This window comes from Petaurus breviceps, unplaced genomic scaffold, assembly GCF_028583685.1.
Source record: "Petaurus breviceps papuanus isolate PSGF00001 unplaced genomic scaffold, PetGlider_PUasm1.0 90903, whole genome shotgun sequence".
Lineage (NCBI taxonomy): Eukaryota > Metazoa > Chordata > Mammalia > Diprotodontia > Petauridae > Petaurus > Petaurus breviceps.
Window position 1 is genome coordinate 4613877 of NW_027187376.1, and position 20527 is coordinate 4634403.

General features: G+C 37.2%; 1 protein-coding gene across 3 annotated transcripts in view; it reads left to right on the forward strand.

Annotated features, from left to right (window-relative positions):
• The window catches only part of BARD1 (BRCA1 associated RING domain 1), a 142815-nt gene that overhangs the window by 7705 nt on the left and 114583 nt on the right, over positions 1-20527 (forward strand). For all 3 annotated transcript variants that reach the window (XM_069075205.1, XM_069075206.1, XM_069075207.1), the window contains exon 2: positions 9088-9144. In XM_069075205.1, the coding sequence (XP_068931306.1) occupies positions 9088-9144 (57 nt within the window). The remainder of the gene's footprint in view (positions 1-9087; positions 9145-20527) is intronic.

Genomic DNA, 20527 nt, shown 5'->3' on the forward strand with positions numbered 1-20527 from the left:
ACTTTTTTGAGTTTTTCTTTTTGACTTTTCTGAGAGGGTGAGATTCTAGGAGTCAGTTCTGAACTTTCTTGGAGTAATGTTGGGGCAGTGGAAAGATCCAGAAATTTGGAGTCATTTATTAATTTATTAATTATAATTACCTACTGTGTTCTGGGCACCTCGTTAAGTGCTGGGAATACAAAGATAGACAAATGACAGCCCCTACATCCTAGGAGCTCAATGTCTAAAGGAGGCAGATAACTATGTATTCATCCATCTGTATTCATCTCCTGGGTGTACTTGGTCACATCCTGTGTCACTTAACTTCTGGGCCGAATCTAACTCACCTGTTATCAATGAAGGGGCTAACCTGAATGAACTTTAACCCTTCCATCTTTAAATTTACAATTCTGTGATGCATTGGAGAGCTTTTGGTGTTCAGAAATCTCTTTTTTGATGGAGGATTCTCAGATGTGGTACTTGTTCAGTTCCCTTTTTTGATGGAGGATTACGAGAAAATAGATGATTGACAGCTGTTTTCCTTGCTTTTTGCACTTATGACCATATTTGTTGCTATAATTTTTATGCCTGAGATTGTTGTAACTCTTGCATGACTTAGCAAGTTGTTATCTATAATTCACCCAGAACCGGAGGCAGGGGTTCTTTTTCTTCTAATGCCTTCTCCACTTCTACCTGCTGATGCCCTCCCTTTCTTACTATCTGGTTTTCTCTCTGAGGTATTTCTGATAGAACTACTCCCAAGGCTGGGGTCCTGAATGTAGGAACGAATAAATGAATGAAAAAAAATGTATTTGCTTACTATGTGCTAAGCTAAACGCATGCTGCTGGGCCATTCCAGATAGCACAATGTGGATAGAGCATAAGGCTCGAAGCCAGAAAGACCTGAGTTCAGATCCTTCCTCTGACACATACTTGTCTGAGTGACCCCGGGTAATGCCTTTTAACTTGCAGTGTTCTAAGCAACTGCCTAAGATTATCAATTACAGAGATGGTGCATTGATAGGGTTACCGTGAAATCACAACCCCGGTCCTTATCCCTATGCTCCTGGCACTTTGCTGAGGTGAGGAACAGTTATAGAAGCAAAGGCAGTCTTTTAATGGGGGTGGTTGGTGGGCTGTTGTCCTTTTAATGGGGGTGGTCTGCACATAAAGGAGAGGGATGATGAGTGAAGGATACTTCGGGTTTGTAAAATTAAAGGGAAGGTGAATAAGGCCATAGATAAAGTAGATTGAAAAATCTCATCTAGGAAAGATGGCAGAGTTAATCTGGTCATGTGTCTAGAGCTGGACCAGAGGAGGGAGGAGGTTAGGAAAGGAGGGGATCCTTGCTAGGCAGTTGGGGAGTATCTAGAGAATAGGGAGTGAGATAGACAGAATAGGCATGATGACTGGATAAGAAATAGTCTTGGAATCCTATTGCTTGCTCTGTGGTTCTTGCTCTTTTAGTGGAATATGTATTTCTTTTTTTTTTTTGGAGGGCAGTTGGGGTTAAGTGACTTGCCCAAGGTCACACAGCTAGTTTTTTTGTGTTAAGTGTCTGAGGCCGGATTTGAACTCAGGTCCTCCTGACTCCAGGACTGCTGCTCTATTCACTGCGCCACCTAGCCCCCCTGTAATATGTATTTCTTTAAGGTATAGTAGCCTTAAGTCACTTAGCTTTAGGGATTATCTAGTCTAGTCACCACATTGGAAACTAAAGTGACATGCTTGCCTAAAATAGGTAGCAAACAAACAAGCAGAAGCAGAATTCAGACCCAGTACTGACTGTAAAAGGAAGAGGTTGAACCATACCTCTAAGTTTCCTTCCAAATTTGTCTAAATTTTTGATCCTGTAATTCTAAGTCCACATCCAGTACTCTTGTGATAAATGCATGCTCAATGCAGTCATTGTAGCTTGGTTCATGAATATACAGTTAGGTATACTTTTAAGATGTTTTCCATTTATTAAGACCCATTGTATTTTTATACAGTGCATAGCACAGTTCTCTTCATATGAGTGGTTGATAAATAATATTAGAATGAAGTTTTAGGCCACCATGATAACTTTGTTTTTCCTCTGACGATGGTTACCTTTCCCAAAAAGTCATCCTTCACTCAGCTGCTGGAGTGATCTTTCTAAACCTTAGGTCTGACCATGTTACCCTACCTACTCAGTAAACTCCAGTGGTTCCCTATCCTTCAAGGATCGAATATAAAATCTTTGTTTATAATTAAAAATCCAGCATAACCTGTTCCCCCTTGCCTTTCTAGGCTTCTTGTACCTTTCACCCACCTTGTACCTTTGTACCCACCCACCCCCAATACTCTAGTCCATTGATTGCTGATCCTCAAACAAGATACTTCTTCCCCCAACTCTGGGCATTTTCATTGGCAAGACCTTCCATGCCTAAGATGCTCTGTCCTTCATCTCTGTCTACTCACTTCCCTGGCTTTCTTCATGTCCCAGCTAAAACCCCACCTTCTGCAGGAATCCTTTTCCTATTCCCCATAATTCTAGTATCTTCCCTCCATCAATATAATTTGTTATGCATCTACCATTGTTTTGGGCTCATGCTAAGCCCCTCTGTTGATAACCTCCAGTTTTTCCTATATGTATCTTTTTTTGGACCTACTTGTGTACCTGTTATTTCCTCCATTAGAATTTGAGCTCTTCTCCAGTGTCGGGATGACCTGGGTTTGAATCCGGGCTCAGACACTTAGCACCCACCCAGAAACACCCAGCTGTGTAACCTTGAGCAAGTTACTTAATCCCAATTGCTTAGGGGCGGCCAGGTGGCTCAGTAAGAGCACCAGCTCCAGTGTCGGGATGACCTGGGGATCGAATCCGGGCTCAGATACTCAGCACCACACCCAGAAATAACTGGCCATGTAACCTTGAGCAAGTTACTTAACCCCGATTGCTTTAAAAAAGAAAGAAAAAAAAGAATTTGAGCTCTTTGAGATTAGGGATTATCTTTTACCTTTCATGGCCTCCCCAGTGCCTAGCACATCATAGGTGCTTAATAAATGTTCACTGACTGACTGACTAAAGGAGAGAATATATTTATTTTACTATATTATATTTACTGCATTGTTTACTTTATTATTTATTAAAATGGGGGAATGACAGTTCAGGTTTCTGTAAACTTTCAGGTTTACAAAGTGCTGTGTTCAGCCACCTTGTGAATGGTATTTTAAGTATTATTCCGGTTGTACAGATGAGAAATTTGATGCTAAATAGGTGAAATGACTTGTCCATGATTATGCAGATTTGTAAAGGACTGAGGAGCCATGTGATCTCTGGTCTTCTGACTCCTGAGCTCAATCAATCAACATTTATTAAGTACCTACTGTGTTCATTGTTCTGTCCTCATGGCCAGTATGACTCATCATTGAGGAAATAGGAACTGTTGTCATGTTGTAATGGGGTGGATGTAACTTGTATTTAATAGGTTGTCCAAGGACCCACAGTTTATGATTAGTTAAGGACTTGAGATTCAGATCCGTGACGGGCAACCCCAAAAAAACACCAACTTCTTTAAATTGAGCTGCTTCTGTGATCCCTCCCTAATCAAAGCAGCTGGACACTGCTTTTTTTAAATAAACACTTCATTGCCCTCACCAGTGCCATGGTCAGAAGTTGCATATAGTGTGTAATCAAAAAGTATTTTGTGATGAAAGGACCATGGAAATGTATTTAGTGAAAGTGCTTTAAGTCAAGAGGACTTTTATATGTTTCGGTCTGTTTGGGAAGTCAGTCAGCCTTTACCCAAATGTCATCTGCTTCTAGAGGAAAATTCTTAAGACAGGATATCCAAACGCTTTCTGATTTCCTTGGGTCTGCTGTTTCATTTTTGTATCTCTTAGGAGGCCGTTTGACTTGTATCTAAAATAGAGATCTTTCTAAAATTGCTTATTAAAATGGGCATTCTTTTTCTTAAATAAATTTTCTATTTTAACATCACCAAATTTTCTCCAAGTATTCCTTCTCCCTTTCCAGAGAGCCACTCCAAATAACAATAATATTTTTTAAAATTAAAAAAAAAAGAGAACAAAAGAAGCAACACTGATTGCAAAGATCTGAAAATATGTGCAGTGTACCATACTTGTAGACCTCCGATGTCTGCAAAGAGATGGAGTATTTTCTTGCATCTTTTCTTTGGAGTCTTGGTTTGTTCTTTGAAATTTTGCAGCATTCGCCTTTTTTTGGTGTGTGCTTTTTTTTTGCACTTACGTTGTCATGGTCTGTGTGTGTTGTTTCTTGACTCTTAGCTTCACGCTCAGCCGTATATACAGATCATTTCTTTGAGTGCAGTAATATTCTATTGCATTCACGTGACCATGATTTGGTGAGCCTTTCCCCAATTAATGCACATCTACTTTGTTTTCAATTCTTTGCTATCACAAAAAAGTGCTGTTGTAATTGTTTTGGTGTATTGGGGGACTTTCTTATCAATGGATTCCTTGGGGTACAAGCCTAACCATGGAATCTCTGGACATGGGCATTTTAGTCATTGTTTTAACAATAAAAACAAAATGGTCATTCTTAGCAGAATCCTTAGCTTTTGGGATTTTGTCTCTGAAATACTTGTTCTTCCTCACTAGTCTCCCCTCCCCTCATTTTGGGTTCTTTTATTGTCAAGCATTTTTAGTTTTAATTAACTTTTTTGTGTATTTCAGTATTGCATGAGCTTTTTCTCCAGCTTTTAATACCTTGAGACCCTTTGAAATGGGAGGCATTATGTAATCATCTTTCTTAGATTAAATAGCATCTGATGTCTAACGGACAACTTTGCTTCTAGTTAAGGAGAGTTTTGCCTCCATAGAACTTTGCTTTTTATTTCTTCTCCTTTCTTTCATGTGTGCAGAGAATTTGCATATCATTAGGGCCTTCATTTCTTAAGCTTATTTTTGTCACTGCTTAGTTCTTCTAGGTCAAAAGGATTATGACAGCAGAGACCTTTTCTCATCAGCTGCTTGTGATGTCATAGAATTATAATGATAGACAAGGGGGAAAAAAAGCAAAATCCTTGAATTTTCAAGGAACAGAAATCCTGTTATGTAAATGTCCTTTGTTATATAAAATCCAGCCGTGTTTAAAAAAAAAAAAGGAAGAAAAAAAGAGCCCGAAATAATGTCTAGTGGAAATCATAGCAGATTAGAAGTCACTTTCGAAATCACCTGGACCATAGATCATAATGAGGTTCTCTACAGTTGGCCATTTCATTCATTAATAAGCATTTGGTGGCTATCCACTATGGGCATAGAGCACTCTGGTGCTAAGGGGAATGCAGTGGAATTGTAAGACATGACCTTGACCCTCCAGGAATTTACAGTCTAGTTGGGAAGATGGGCATGAAACAGTTTATGAAAAGTAGTACAAGTCAGTGCTTTAGTTTAGAACCTATAGACCTCCTGCTAAATGGTTTAGAGGGGCAAGTAAATGGTGTATGGGGCTGGAACTAGATATTGAAGGATAGGTGGGATTGAGGGAGATGGCACAGGTGTGTTGTACAGAGTGTTGAACTTGGAGAGTCACGGGGCCTGAATCCTGTCCGCCATTTCAGGAAGGCACCTAACTGCCCAGGGTTTCTGAATTCTCACTTGTAGAAGAGGGTGGGGGTGGTGTGCTGTTTATTAGATGGAATGTCTACATTCTCTTTGAACTCTAGGTTTGGTTCAGTGGTTCTGTTATCAAAGTGGGTGGAAGAGGAGGAAGAAAGACATTCGGGAGTAGTAAAACCTAGGATAGGGAATGGACATGATGGGTTTGGAAGGGAGAGTAGAGAGACCGAGAGGAGAAGGTTTGTATAAACCTTCTGGTACTGTATAAACAAGACATCCCCTTTCATCAAGGAGCTTACTATGTTCTGATGGGAGTGTTGTTCTTCTGTTTCAGTCATGTCCAACTCTGCTTGACCCCATTTGGGGTTTTCTTGGCAAAGATACTGGTGTGGTTTGCCATTTCCTTCTCCAGCTCATTTTACAGATGAGGAAACTGAGGCAAACAGGGTAAAGTGACTTGCCCAGGGTCACACAGCTAGTAAGTGTCTGAGGCCAGATTTGAACTCAGAAAAATGAGATCTTTATTCTATATGCTCTATCCACTGTGCTACTGATAGTTCTTAAAGTGGAGCTAGGAAGTTGAAGGGAATGGGATGGGGAAGGGGTGTCAGAGGTGGAAGCTTGTCTGTATCTGGGGAAATCTCCCTTATCTCAGCCTAGGGACCCAAAGGTAGAGTTTTGGGGGTTCTAGTGGGAGGGAAAATGAGGGTGGCTGTAATGGAAGCATCCCAATCTGGTAATGACTAGTGAAAATGAAGGAATGAATTAAAAAGCATTTATCAGGGACCAACTCTGTGCTAAGCCCAAGGGATAGACTCCCTTTGGTAGTCTCTCAAAGCCTATGGACTTTGAATCATGGTTTGTTTCCACTGTTTTCAATGAAAGGAAATGCTAAATTTCACATAGAGGTTAGTGAAAAATAAAACAAGTTCATGGACTCCCCTGAAATCTATCCCTGAACCCCAGATTAAGGCAGCTAGGACATGAATACAGATAGCTATAATGTGCTCCAGTATATGGTAAGTGTGGGACAGTTAGGGGGTGCAGTGTATCCATCACTGGGTTTAGAATCAGGGAAACTCATCTTAATGAGTTCAAATTCAACCTCAGACACTTACAAGCTGTGTGACCCCGCACAAGTCATTTAACTCTGCCTCAGTTTCCTTGTCAGGAAAATGAGCTGGGGAAGGAAATGGCAAACCACTCTAGTATCTTTACCAAGAAAACCCCCCAAAAGGCTCACCAACACAACTGTAAATGACTAAAGCACAACAAATATAAAGAATGTCTTAAAATATTCTTGGTCTAAAAAGCCTACAGACTTCCCAAAATAGTAGCTTTTTTTTGCCTATGTTTCAGCACTATCAGCCTGGGAGAAAGAAGAAGGGACTTAGTTAGGACCACAAGACGTCTGACATATGTACCACTCATTTTTATCAAGTAAAATGTGATAGAAAAAGTCAGGTATTGTGAGTTTTTAAAAAGTAATGGCTTGTATAATGTCAGTGAACACCCTTTTAGATCTCTTGAGAGCAAGAATGTGGTTGTCTACTCTGCTTTTGTGCCGCTTCTGAAAAGCTCAATTTCACTTTAATGCTTTTAGCTACTAAAATGTGCAGTGTGACACTTTTGATCTTTATAGAGATGCGGAAATATTTTTATTGATATGTGATGTGTATACACAGGGAATGGGATATAATGCTGTAAATACTTACAGGGGTCTAGGGATACTGTAGCAAACCAAGCACGGAGTTTGGTACTCACGCAAATCCTGGCTTTTTTGTGTTTTTCTTCCCTTCCTCTGTGGCATGTTATAACTTTTTATTTGGTTCATTAGAGCAGTTTCTTTAATAGTATTATCTGCTGCATTTAGGTGTTTTAAAAGGCCTCACTTTGGGGTTTTAGAAAGACAGATACACTAATGCATTGTTGGTGGAGCTGTGAATTAGTAAAACTATTCCAGAAAACAATTTGGAATTACGCAAATAAAATGCCTAAAATGCTCATTCCTTTTGACCTAGATATTCTACTCCTAGACAGACATGTATCCCAAGGAGATTACTGACAAAAACAAAAGCTCCATATGTGTAAAAAATATTTATGATACCACTTCTTGTGGTAAGAAAGTACTGGAGATAAAATAATTTATTTTTTTATGGTGCATAAATATGTAATAGGATATTACTATACTACAAGAAATGATAAATATGATGACCACTGAGAAGAATAGAGATATTTACATAAAACTCCTGCAGTCAGTCAACAGGAATTCATTAAATGCTTACTATCTACCAGGAACTGTGTTAAATTCTGGGGCTTATAAATAGAAAGGGAAGCAAAGACTGACCCTACCCTCAAGGAGCTTTTTTTCTAATGGGGGAAAGCTACACTTAAAAGAGAACTGAAAAAGGAGGGGAGAAGGTACCTAGCTTTGCTGGGACCATGGTAGAGGAAGGCCAAGGATCTCTTCATCCATTTCCTAGATGCATTGCTGTCTGTCTATTTATTTATCTATGAAGCTGCCCTCCAAACAGTATTTCTCAAACTTAGTTTGGTCTGCCTACCACTTCCCTTCAGTGGCTCCCATTGGCCACTGTTAAAAACAAGCAACATCAAATAGCACCTCATCACCCCGCCATGATTCTTGGCAACAATGAATGACTGCTTCTGATGAGCCTCTGTTAGTGTATAAATAGATATATACATATCTATTTATAAATATAAAATTTATATTTTATTTATTTATTATATTTATATTTATAAATAGAAAAATTAACAAGTATCATATATGGTGGTTGTCCTGTGACTGACATGAACACTTTGTGATCCCATAGATTAGTTTCTCAGTTTTTCCAGCCCAAATTGTATTTTTGATGCATAAAATATATTCTTTTCTGTGGAACAAACTCCCAACCTCGACAACCTTAGCATTATGCCTTAAGAAGTTACAAGGAGTAGGAAGAAGCCAGGACTTGGGAGGTGCAGCATTGAAGGAAGAGTAGTAGTTTTTTTTTTTTTTTAAAGGTTTGTGTTTTGACAAGTAAGGAGTAAGTTTTGAGGACTTGTAAACATTCATAACATTCTGGGCATTTATAAAATTCATTTATTATGGAGAAGATAGATCCTTATGGATTGTGTGTGTATGTGAGAGAGATTTTTGAGAATCACTCTTTCAAAGAGTTACTTTGACAGTTCAAAGAACTAGGAGACAGACAGTAGGTTTTAAGTATTTGTGTCAGTTTATGGCATCCTGGATATCATGTGTTTTCCTCTTGGTGTATATTTAGGGAGAAATGGGCCAGTCTAGACTTTTGCTTGGTTAATAGGTTCACAATATAAATCAGATTTGCCATTGGAGTCCTACAGACAGGTTTTAATCAACCTTTCATCAGACCTGAGCAGTATACCTCATTAATATCCTGTGTTTAAAAGCCAGAGAAATCTAGTCGGGTATGATTGGGCCTTGCGTACATTTATACTTCAGGGATAAAAGTGATCTTCTTGCATCTGTCTGCTTATTGACATTGTTCTTTCTTCAAACAGCATCAACATCCTGAGGGAACCTGTGTGCTTAGGAGGATGTGAACACGTCTTCTGCAGGTGAGTGACTAAGACTTGAACCAAAAGAATTATGTTAGAATTGAGTCTCACAAAATATTCTCTATGGTGTTTAACTTTTTTTGTCAGTAAGGAACTAGAAACTGTTATAGGTTTCATGGCACACCTAGGGGGGAAGAAAATAGCTGTCTTTTAGAGAATCTAAACAATTGTATCATGACTTTTTCTGTAGCAGTAGGTATTTTTACTTTGGATCTTAATGATAGATGTCTCTTTCTAATAATTGCCGAATTTTATTGGTATAGGTGTTGAGTCTGTCCAGAAAATCCCAAAATAGTTTGTCAGACAAATTCTTTGCTTTGTATTTCAGTCATTACATCTTTGTATTTAAGTTTACATATCAGTTCAGTTGATCAAATATATATATATATATATATATATATATATATATTGTATATGGAGCTCTGCTAGGCATAGGTATGCAAAGATGTAAATAGGACAAATTCTTGCCCTCAAAAAGCTTGCATTCTACTAGGACAGGGGTTCTTGGAGTGTGTGAACTTGTTTTTTTTTTAATATTTTAATAACTATATTTTAAAAATATTTTTTATTTCTTTTATCAAATATTTCCCAATTACATGTAAAACTTTTTTTGACATTCATTTTTAAAAATTTTGTGTTCCAAATTCTCTCTCCTTGATGTACCCCCATCCATTGAGAATATAAGCAGTATGTTGTTGATTATACATATGGAGTCACGCAAAACATTTTCATATTATCCATGTTGCAAAAGAGAATGACATAAAAACCAGAAAAATACAGAAGGTGAAAAAAGTGTGCTTCAGTCTGTAGTCAGAGTTTATTAAGGAGATGGATAGCATCATGGATCCTTTGGGACTTTGGAACAGGAAAATTGTCCTGATCAGAATATCTAAGTCTTTCACAGTTAATCATTATTATTATGTACAGTGTTCTCCTGGTTCTACTCATTTCACTTTGTGTCAGGTCATATAAGTCTTCTCACATTTTTCTGAAACCATCCCCTTCATCATTGCTTATCATCATTATATGATGTAATACAGGAGTATTACATCACAATCATATACCACAGTTTGTTAGTCATTCTCCAGTTGATAAGTATCCCTTCAACTTCCAATTCTTTGCCAACACAAAAAAAGCTGCTATAAACATTTTTGTACAGATAGGTCCTTTTCCCTTTTCTTTGCCCCCTCCCTTGGGATACAGATCTAATAGTGGTATTCCTGGGACATAGGATATGTCATTTTATCGCCCTTTGGGAATGGTTCCAAATTGTTCTCCAGAATGGTTGGACCAGCTCACAACTCCATTTTTCCATATCCCCTTCAGCATTTATCATTTTGCTTTTCTGTCATGTTAGCCAGTCAGATAGGTGTGAGGTGGTACCTCAGAGTTGTTTTAAATTGTATTTCTCTGATCAATAATAATTTAGAGCATTTTCCCTGTGATTGTTGATAGCTTTGATTTCTGCTTCTGAAAACTGCCTGTTCATTTGATAACTATATAAATAAAACTGGTTTTCTTTGTAATACTAGGTATTTTATATTATGGAGTCAGAAATATTGTTTTGAGAAGGGGTTCATAGGCTTCACTAGACTTCCAGAGGGCTCTGTCTCACACACACACACGTTAAATACCCCTAACTTTGAGGATTTTAGGGGTAGCTCCCGGAGCATGTAGTCTGGGGATGAGGGGGTGGAGTAGATGAAGGAGGAGAATACTCATGTCCAGGCTACCACGACTTGAGCAGATTCTTCAGGTTTGAGAGGCTTTTTGTGTTTTAATCAGTGTGTAGTACGTATAAAGGAAATTAAAGTCAGTGAGTAAACATTTACTGAGTGTCTGTTGTGTGCCAGTCACTGTGCTAAGTATTATATAAAATAATGATACAGAGGAAAGCCTCTGATGGGGGCTACCGCACAAATGAGGCAAGGAAATAAAAATTGAAAACTAGGTTTGGCTGTGAAAAAGTAATTTGTAATAACTGATATGAACTGCTTACCATTTGTATCTAATTATCGCATGTGCAATAACAGTCAAAAGATCAGATTTTGTTGCAGGTTTGATTACAGCTCTGAAATCCTTTCATGGGAGTGGAAAGAACACCAAGAGGGGAAGAATTGGGTTTAAATCATGACTCCAACACTTCCTGACTGGGTCAGTTAACCTTTATGTGACTTGGTTTTCTCCCCTGTAAAATGGGGGTGAAAATTCTTGTGCTGCCTGTTTCACAGAATTGTGAGGAAGGGCTTGGAAGCCTTAGAAGGCTATATAAAGAGAAGTTATTGTTTTTCTGATAAAACAAATACCTCCCCCACTGGAAGAAAATAGCTTTTTGTTTATATGGCATATTTGTCTTATCCCTTCCCTCTTCTGATGAGACATAATCCAATTACCACTTTGTTTATGAAGACTTTTCTTTTTTCCTGCTCCTTCATCCTAATTGCCACTTAATTATTTTTTATTTATTTGGTGTTTTTTTTTTTTCTGCTTCTATTTTTATATGACTCCTTGAGTGTAGAGATTGTCATTCTCTATAATTTTATTGTCTGGGCATAGCATAGCATCACATAGTAGGTGCTTAATAAATGCTTGTTGAATTAATGAATAGCACGGCAAAGAAGCCTTAGAAAAATCCTGCTCCTTTTAAAAAGAAAAAATTGGAAATTCACTTGTGCCGTAGAATTTACAAAGTAATTACCAGCACTGGGAAATAGGTTTAAATGACGTATCCATTTTCAGAGTTAGAGATAGAACCAAGACATGAGCTTGGCCAGGGTTTATACCCCCAAGACTCTGCAGAGCTCCTTTCTTTGCTGTACTATATATAGGGTTCATGTGCGTATTGCTTAATAACGGTGAGCACAAGAACATGCTAGTGGTTCACTATAACATCTAGTTCATTGTTTTGTATGATATTGAGACTCTAGGCTTAGATTCTTTGTACATTTGGAATCTCTCCATCTGTTGAGAATTGTATATGTATTATATATTTTAATATATGTTATAAATATTGGAATCCTCTACATCTTGGCAGTGTATAATATGTATAAGCTTATACATACATAGTGTACTATAGTGTAATATACAAGTATATATTATGTATAAACTTATAGGTAAACTTAGCTTATAATGAGAGTTTAGAGTACCTAGAAATCTAGGTACTCTAGTCTAGGTAATCTAGACAGTCTGTCTGATATGAGTAGCTCTCAGGGAACAGAGAAAGTAGCCAATGGTAATTGAAATGACAAAAGGTTTTTTTTTTTTTTTATTAGCAAAGGCTACTGATTGAGTGGTATGTTTTCTAAAGGCTGCCTTTGGCATTTCAGACTATATTGGAGGGTAAAATAGAGGTTGTGGTAAATGTGACAGTGAACCATCATGCTGCTAAACCATAATTTTAAAGCATTTTTAGAGCACTCTCCTGACCATGCTGTTGACACTGGCCTTTTTGGGGAGAGTTGCCAAATTCCACCGTTGCTAGTGCCAGTTAATTCTGTATCTTTGGATATGCATAGAATGAGGTTAGATTGACCATTCTTGCATGCTGCAAATGCTATAGGCTTTTGTAACAAAAGAGGAAAATCCCCTCATAGAAGCCTCAGGTTTGCTTACCTCTGCTTTAAGAACCTTCATATTAAATGTTTGGGTAGGCCACGGTGTTATTCCTGTCTTCCTTTCTGTAGCTTCAGACCCTAGACTTGCCAGATAATAGCCAAACAATGGCATTGCCTGATAGAGGCGATTCTCATCCTAGGGAACAAAGATTAATTCTCAGGACTTTTTTTCCACAGTCTTCCTCCCACCCCCACTCCCATCCCCCAGGGTTGATTCAATATTTAGTCTAGATTAAGATGTTATTCAGAAAATGAAATATTATTGGAGATTTTTATGAACAAGTTGATTTGACATATAAACACTATGTAAGGTATCTGGTATCATTAAAGGTGCTGTTCTATTCAGAATGCTTTAAATGTCTAGAATCCAGTTTGACTTGCACCATGTCAACATCTCTTTTTTTCTTTTAAATAGGCTTTTATTTGTATAGCCTGTATTGGGGATCCCTAAGCTTTTTTTTGTGTAATGGACACCAATCATTGGCAGTCTGGTGACTGCCTTTTTTAAGTATGTAATGAATGTAATAAATGTAAGAATGTAACAAAATATATAGGATTACAAAAGAAACCAATTATATTGAAATATGGTTATTAGCATGTTTTTAAAAAAAAGTTCACAGGCTCCAGATTAAGAATTTCTAGACTCCCCCCCCCCCTTATTTAAGACAAGAAAATTAAAAGGAACAGACAAAAAAATTAAATAAAATCAATCAACATTAAAAAAAAAAAACATGTAATAAACCCTCAAGGGTACAGGAGACCCCCTCACACTAATGGACCTTCAGGTACTTCTGTCTGATGATGATGAAGACATTTTAGGCTTTGGAATCATTTTTTTTTCCCAAAGTTCTCTTGCTTGAACTCTTGGAATGGTAAGGGTTACATAAATTTCTTTCACAACCTTTAACACAACAGTGCCAGTGAGAGGGAGACTATTTGCAAGCTGACCAGGAGGTACCTTGTGTTAGTGATGTAAGCATAGTAGTTGATGTTAAGACTGTTGTTGAAAGAAGAAAGCATACTTACCAGAGTGGGAATAATGTGTTTTTCTGGGGATTGATTGGTATAGGAAAACGAGAAGAGGCTCCTTCAGTTTTTGATTCAATAATTAATTTTGCTGGAAGTCTGTCTTGTTATATTGCCTTGGCAGGAAGTCTTACTGTAGCCTGTCCTTTGCTTTTCTAAGAAAGAGGCAAATAACCCAAAGCCAAGACAGGCAATTTCCAGGCCAGCTCCTTTGGTCAATATACATTCGTCTCCATTTCTCACACAATCTGTGTCTACATTCACACCAGAGTATAATAATAGATGTACTGATTGATAACCTAGAAATATTAAGCAATAAAAGTTTGGCTTCAATTTTAGGTAATGAGAAGTTGATGTTGGTTAGTATTTATTATGTGTTTATTAAGGGTTTACTATGTGCCAGAAGTTGTACTCAGTGCTGAGAATCCAAAAAATGGTCCCTGGCCTCCAGGAGACTTTTTATTTTTTGCTAAAGTTTTATTGATAGTTTCTGTTTTATATTGCCTAAATTCTCTTGTGTCCCTCTTCTACCTCTTCTCTCCCATCCCATTGGATAACAAAAGAATTCAAAAAAATTTTAAAACAAATTTTAGACAAATGCTAAAACTTAAATACATAATAAGAAAAGAAAAACATTTTATAAATTTAAATATTAAAAAAATGTCATGCATAGCAGAACATGAGAGGATTGATTCAAAGAATTTTTTTTTTAAAGAGGAAAAAAAACAATTCAGCAAAACCAGTCAGCACATAAAAAAATAATCTGGAAACGCATGCAGTGTTTCCTACCTATATATTTCCTACCACTGCAAAGGAGTAAGGGATGATGTCTTCTCATATCTTCTTCTTTGGGCTATCCTCATTCTTTGTAATTTTGCAATACTTACTTTTGATTGTTTTATGGTGGTGGTTCTTTCTGTTTGTTGTTCTTATGTATCATTTACTTGACAATTGATTCATGTAATTCTTTCCATGTTTCTCTTGTATTCATTATTTTTATCATTTCCTACAGTTTAATAGGATTCCATTCCATTCACACATCACAGTTTGTTTAGCTATTCCACAAAGTATATAGATACCTATTTTGTTTCCACTTTTTTGCTAGCCTAAAAAGTGCTGCTTTAGCTGTTTTGCTGTATATAGGGAACTTTCTTTTTATCAGTGACTTCGCTTGGGGAGTAGGAGGGTACATTCTAATGAGAGACAACTTGTAAATAACTGTATACATATGTAGTTTATAAAGGTTTGCATAAAAAAGTTTTTTTTTATTTTACTATTTAAAACTGTCTACCTAGAAAACAGTCTAGAATAGTTATTATCTTACTTAGAATTGGGGATAACCCAGGTTGTATTTGCAAACAGTCACGGATTCAAATCCTTTGGCATTTCCTGTATAACCTTGGGCAGTTATTTTGACATCTCGTGGCCTCTCATCTGTAGAATGAGAGGATGGATTCACCAAGATGGCTTTTGAAGTCCCTTCAGAAGGTCAAAACTTCTGGCCCTATGATTCTGTGACAGCAAATACATCAAGAAGTGAAAAAATATTACTAGCTGTATCTATGGATAAGTTGCGTGGACTATATGATGCTGAGGTGTATTCTGTTCTTAAATTTATGGCTCTTTTTTCCTCTAGAGATTCAGGTGCTGAGGGGCTTCATGGAATAAAATACCATATGAGGAAAATAAAATTAGTAGTGGTGTGTAGAGTCTTTGGGAGTGGCGAAAAATTGGATGCCATGAAACTAGCTGTATGTTGCACATAGCAATCCACACCAGGTTTGAGGATTTTTGTATTTTTACAAACATTGCATTCCAAATGCCTATTATATCCTAAGGGATGACTCCCAACTTGGCATTTAAAGCCCTCTGCAGCCTAGCTCCAGTCTACATTTCTAGATTTATTACATATTACTCTTCTTCATGCACTCTAGTGTCTAGTAGAGAGCCAAACTGGTCCACTTGCTGTTCCCCAAACTCAGTGCTCTGACTTACTATCTCTGCCTCCATGCCTAGAATATACGACTATCTCTGCCCCTCTTGGCTTAGCTCTTGTGAGGTCCTCCTGGTGCTTTTTAATTCCTTCTGCAAAGCACTTTCAACAACAGCAGCAAAAATGTGTTTTGTGAATTCCCAGGGTAATTTATTATGAATATTATTACTACTTAAGGCTAAAGGATTTTTAGCACGAATCCTTTGGGCTGTACTGGAACCAAAAAATGGAAGCCACCAGTCTATAAGGAACTCTCTTCATCCTTCCTAGTTGATGCTGTTATCTCTCTCTTCAGATTACCCTGTAATTGCTTATCTGTTTATGCTTTGATGAATCACTTCCAATGGAATGGAAGGACTGTTGCATTTTGTCTGTTTCCCTAAGAAGCTATTTTGTCATCCATGTTAACCATTTGTTGTATGACTTGAGTACCATTTATTATCTCTGGTAAGTGCTTAGTAAATACTTGTAAAATTGAATTTCAGGAAGATGGGTTAGTCTTTCTGCAAATCATCCTGCCAAATAAATTTAACCTATGTCAACACTAAATAACTCCCCCAATATAGAGCAAGAAAATGGAAGTCATAGGAGCCAGTGATTCAAAAACTACCTAAAACATTCAGACAAAAAGGGGGAAAAAAAACCCCAAAACAAAACTTTCCTAAGTCCCTTGAAACCACCTTTATGATAGCCATAAAATTTTCTTGTGACTGTGGCAAAATTACCTGGCTATCATTTGTCAAGAACTTGCCCTTCTCAGCTTTCAGCGTGTGTAACAGCTGTAGTTTTGTTCCAGGGGAAATATTGATTCAGCCTTGAATCCATTCTAGTAAACTTTAAATACACACAGGTGGCTTCAGAGATACATCTTCATCACTGCCTCATTGAAGCTTGATTACTTTCATATGTCTATGGCCTCCATGAAGCCTTCTCTGATTTCCCTCCTTTCCTTCCCCAGTAGGTAATGACCTCACATAGCATTTGGTTTTGTGGCTCTCTGCTGCATTTCACCAGGATTTGTGTCTTATCCTTATAAACTCTTTGAGAGTAGGGACTACTTTATTCATTGTATAGATCTTGTAGGTACCTAATTTTTGGTGTATTGTCTCCTTGAGTAGACTGTAAAATTCCTGAGGGCAGGTATTGTCTTTTGCCTTTTTTTATGTCCCCAGTGCGTGGCATGTAGTGGGTACTTAATAAATGGTGATTGGTTGATTGTTTTTATTCTGCTGGCCTAAAGTCAACATACACAGCTTTACTTCTGTATGTCCCTAAGATTCTCTTCAGAGTGTGGACACTGCACTCGACAAGTTACTAAATTAAAATTTGTGGATGATAAAAAGCCATCTTTCTAAAAAGAGATTATTTTGTGGTTTCCCTCAATCTTTACTTACCTGGACTTACCCCTTGTACTATCCATGTGGCTTTGCTTTTAAGAGTTATTTATTATATTACTCACTTAAGTAATTCCAGCCAAATAAGAAGTTAGGATTCTAGTTACTTAAAAATATAAGAGCAAATTAAACAAGATAAGTAATTGGAAAAGCTTTGGGGTAAGGGTTTAAACATCTTATCAACCTTTCTGTAATTAGGAAGAAGCTAATGTAATTTGGATGATGTAGTAACAAGATAAATCTTGAACTATTTTCTTTTCTTTTTTCTTTTTGTCTTTATTAATTTGTTCGTTTACTTTGAGTTTACAAGATTCAGTTCCCCAGTTCTTTGAGTTTCAAATTTTCTCCCCCTCCTTCCACCTCCCATCCCCTCCAATGGCAGCATACAATCAGGTATAGGATCTGCAGATGCTTTCACATTAGACATTGGTCAGGTTGAAAAGAAGGATTGTATTGGATGGAATGAACAGTGGGAAAGAGGAAACCACACCAAACAAGAAAAAGAAAGAGAGCAGGTCATTTGCTTTAATCTGCATTTAAACTCTGTTCTTTCTGGTTCTTCCTCTGAATGTAGGCATCTCTTTCCATCATGAGTCTTTTGGAGTTTACTGATAGCCCTGCATTTCTGAGAAGAGTCTGGTCTGTCAAAGTTGGTCGCCACACATACATTGTATCTGTAATTTGTGTACAAATTTTTCCTGGTTCCGCTCTTCTCACTTACCATCAGTTTGTATAAGCCTCTCCAGGTAGATATGAAGTCCATCTGCTCTTTGTTTCTTATGGCGCAATAGTATTCCATTACATTCACATACCACAACTTGTTCAGCCATTCCCCAATTGATGGGCATCTCCTTAATTTCCACTTCTTTGCCACCACAAAAAGAACTACTATAAATATTTTTGTACATATGGGTCTTCCTCCCACTTCTGTGATCTCTTTGGGATACAACCATAGAAGTAGTATTGCTGGGTCAAAGGATATACCCTTTGGCCATAGTTCCAGATTGCTCTCCAGAATGGTTGGATCAATCAGTTCACAACTCCACCAGCAATGTATTAGTGTTCCAATTTTTCTACATCCTCACCTGCATTTTATCATTTTCCTGTTTTGTCATCTTAGCCAGTCAGACTGGTGAGATGTGGTACCTCAGACTTGTTTTGATTTGCATTCCTCTAATCAATAGTGATTTAGAGCATTTTTTCATATGCTTATAGATATCTTTAATTTCTTCCTCTGAGAACTGCCTGTTCATATCCTTTGACCATTTATCAATTGGGGAATGACTTGTATTCTTATGGATTTGACTCAGTTCTCTGTACATTTTAGAAATGAGGCCTTTATCGGAGACATTGGTTTTAAAAATTCTTTCCCAATTTCCCACTTCCCTCTTAATCTTGATTACATTGGCTTTGTTTGTACAGAAGCTTTTCAGTTTCACATAATTAAAGTTATCCATTTTGCATTTTATAATGCTCTCTAATTCTTGTTTGGTCATGAAGTCTTCCCCTCTCCATAAATCTGACAGTTAAACTATTCCTTGCTTTCCCAGATTGCTTACAGTATCGTTCTTTATACCTAGATCATGCACCCATTTAGACTTAATTTTGGTATATGGTGTTATGTAATGGTCTATGTCCAGTTTCTGCCATACTATATTCCAGTTTTCCCAGAAGTTTTTGTCAGATAGTGAGTTCTTATCCCAAAAACTGAGGTCTTTGCGTTTATCAAACAGTAGATTACTATAATCATTGACTGCTGAGTCTTGTGTTCTCATTCTATTCCATTGATCCATTGCTCAATTCCTTGGCCAGTACCAAGTAGTTTTGATGACTGCTGCTTTATAATACAAATTAAAATCTAGTATGGCTAGGCCACCTTCCTTAGCATTTCTTTTCATTAATTCCCTTGATATTCTGGACCTTTTGTTCTTCCAAATGAATTTTGTTACTATTTTTTCTAGTTGTATAAAGTAATTTTTTTGTAGATTGATTAGTATGGCACTAAATATGTAATTTAATTTAGGTAAAATTGTCATTTTATTATATTAGCTCAACTGAGCCATGAGCTATTGATGTTTTTCCACTTAGTTAGATCTGACTTTATTTGCGTGAGAAGTGTTTTGTAGTTGTGTTCATATAGGTCCTGGGTTTGTTTTGGCAGGTAGATTCCCAAATATTTTATAATGTCTACAGTAACTTTAAATGGGATTTCTCTTTCTATCTCTTGCTGTTGGATTTAATTAGAAATATACAGGAATGCCAAGGATTTATGTGGGTATATTTTATATCCTGCAACTTTGCCAAATTTCTTTTTTGTCTCAAGTAGTTTTTTACTTGATTCTTTAGGGTTCTCTAAATATAGCATCATATCACCCACAAAGAGTAATAACTTGGTCTCTTCTTTGCCTAATTTGATTCCTTTGATTTCTTTTTCTTCTCTAATTGCTACTGCTAACATTTCTAGTACCAGATTGAATAAGAGGGGTGATAGTGTTTTCCTTGTTTACCTTTCTATATCTCTCTTGCGTCTTGTAATTGGAGGTTGAATTTTCCATTGAGCTCTGACTTTTTCATCAGGAAGCTCTGGAAATCCATTATATCATTGAATGACCATCTCTTTGCCTGGAAGAATATGCTCAGTCTCACTGGGTAGGTGATCCTTGGTTGTAACCTGAGCTCTTTTGCCTTCCAGAAAATTGTATTCCACTGCCTCCGATCTTTCAGTGTAGAGGCTGCCAAATCCTGTGCAATCCTCACTGTGGACCCTCGATATTTGAATTGTTTCTTTCTGGCAGCTTGAAGTATTTTCTCTTTTATCTGGTAGTTCTGGAGTTTGGCCACAACATTTCGAGGACTTTTCAGTTTGGGATCTCTTTCAGCAGGTGTTCGGTGGATTCTCTCGATTTCTATTTTACCCCCTGGTTCTAGTATCTCAGGGCAGTTATTCTTGATGAGCTCTTGGAGGATGTTGTCCAGGCTCATCTTTTCATCATGATTTTCTGGTAAGCCTATGATTCTCAGATTATCTCTCCTGGATCTGTTTTCCAGGTCAATTATTTTTCCATTGAGATATTTTACCTCTTTTTCAAATTTTTCATTTTTGATGTTTTGTTTAATTAATTCTTGGTTCCTCATAGAGTTATTCGCTTCAATTTGGTTGATTTTGTTTTTAGCGAATTATATTCCTCGGTGAGTTTTTGGAGCTCCTTTTCCATATCACACATTTTTCTTTTTAAGGAGCTGTTTTCTTCATTGTAATGTTTTTCTGGTTTTGAAATTTTGATTTTAAAAGAATTATTCATTTTATCTTCTATCTCTCTCATTTGGTTTTCAAAGTTCCTTTTGAGCTCATCTAA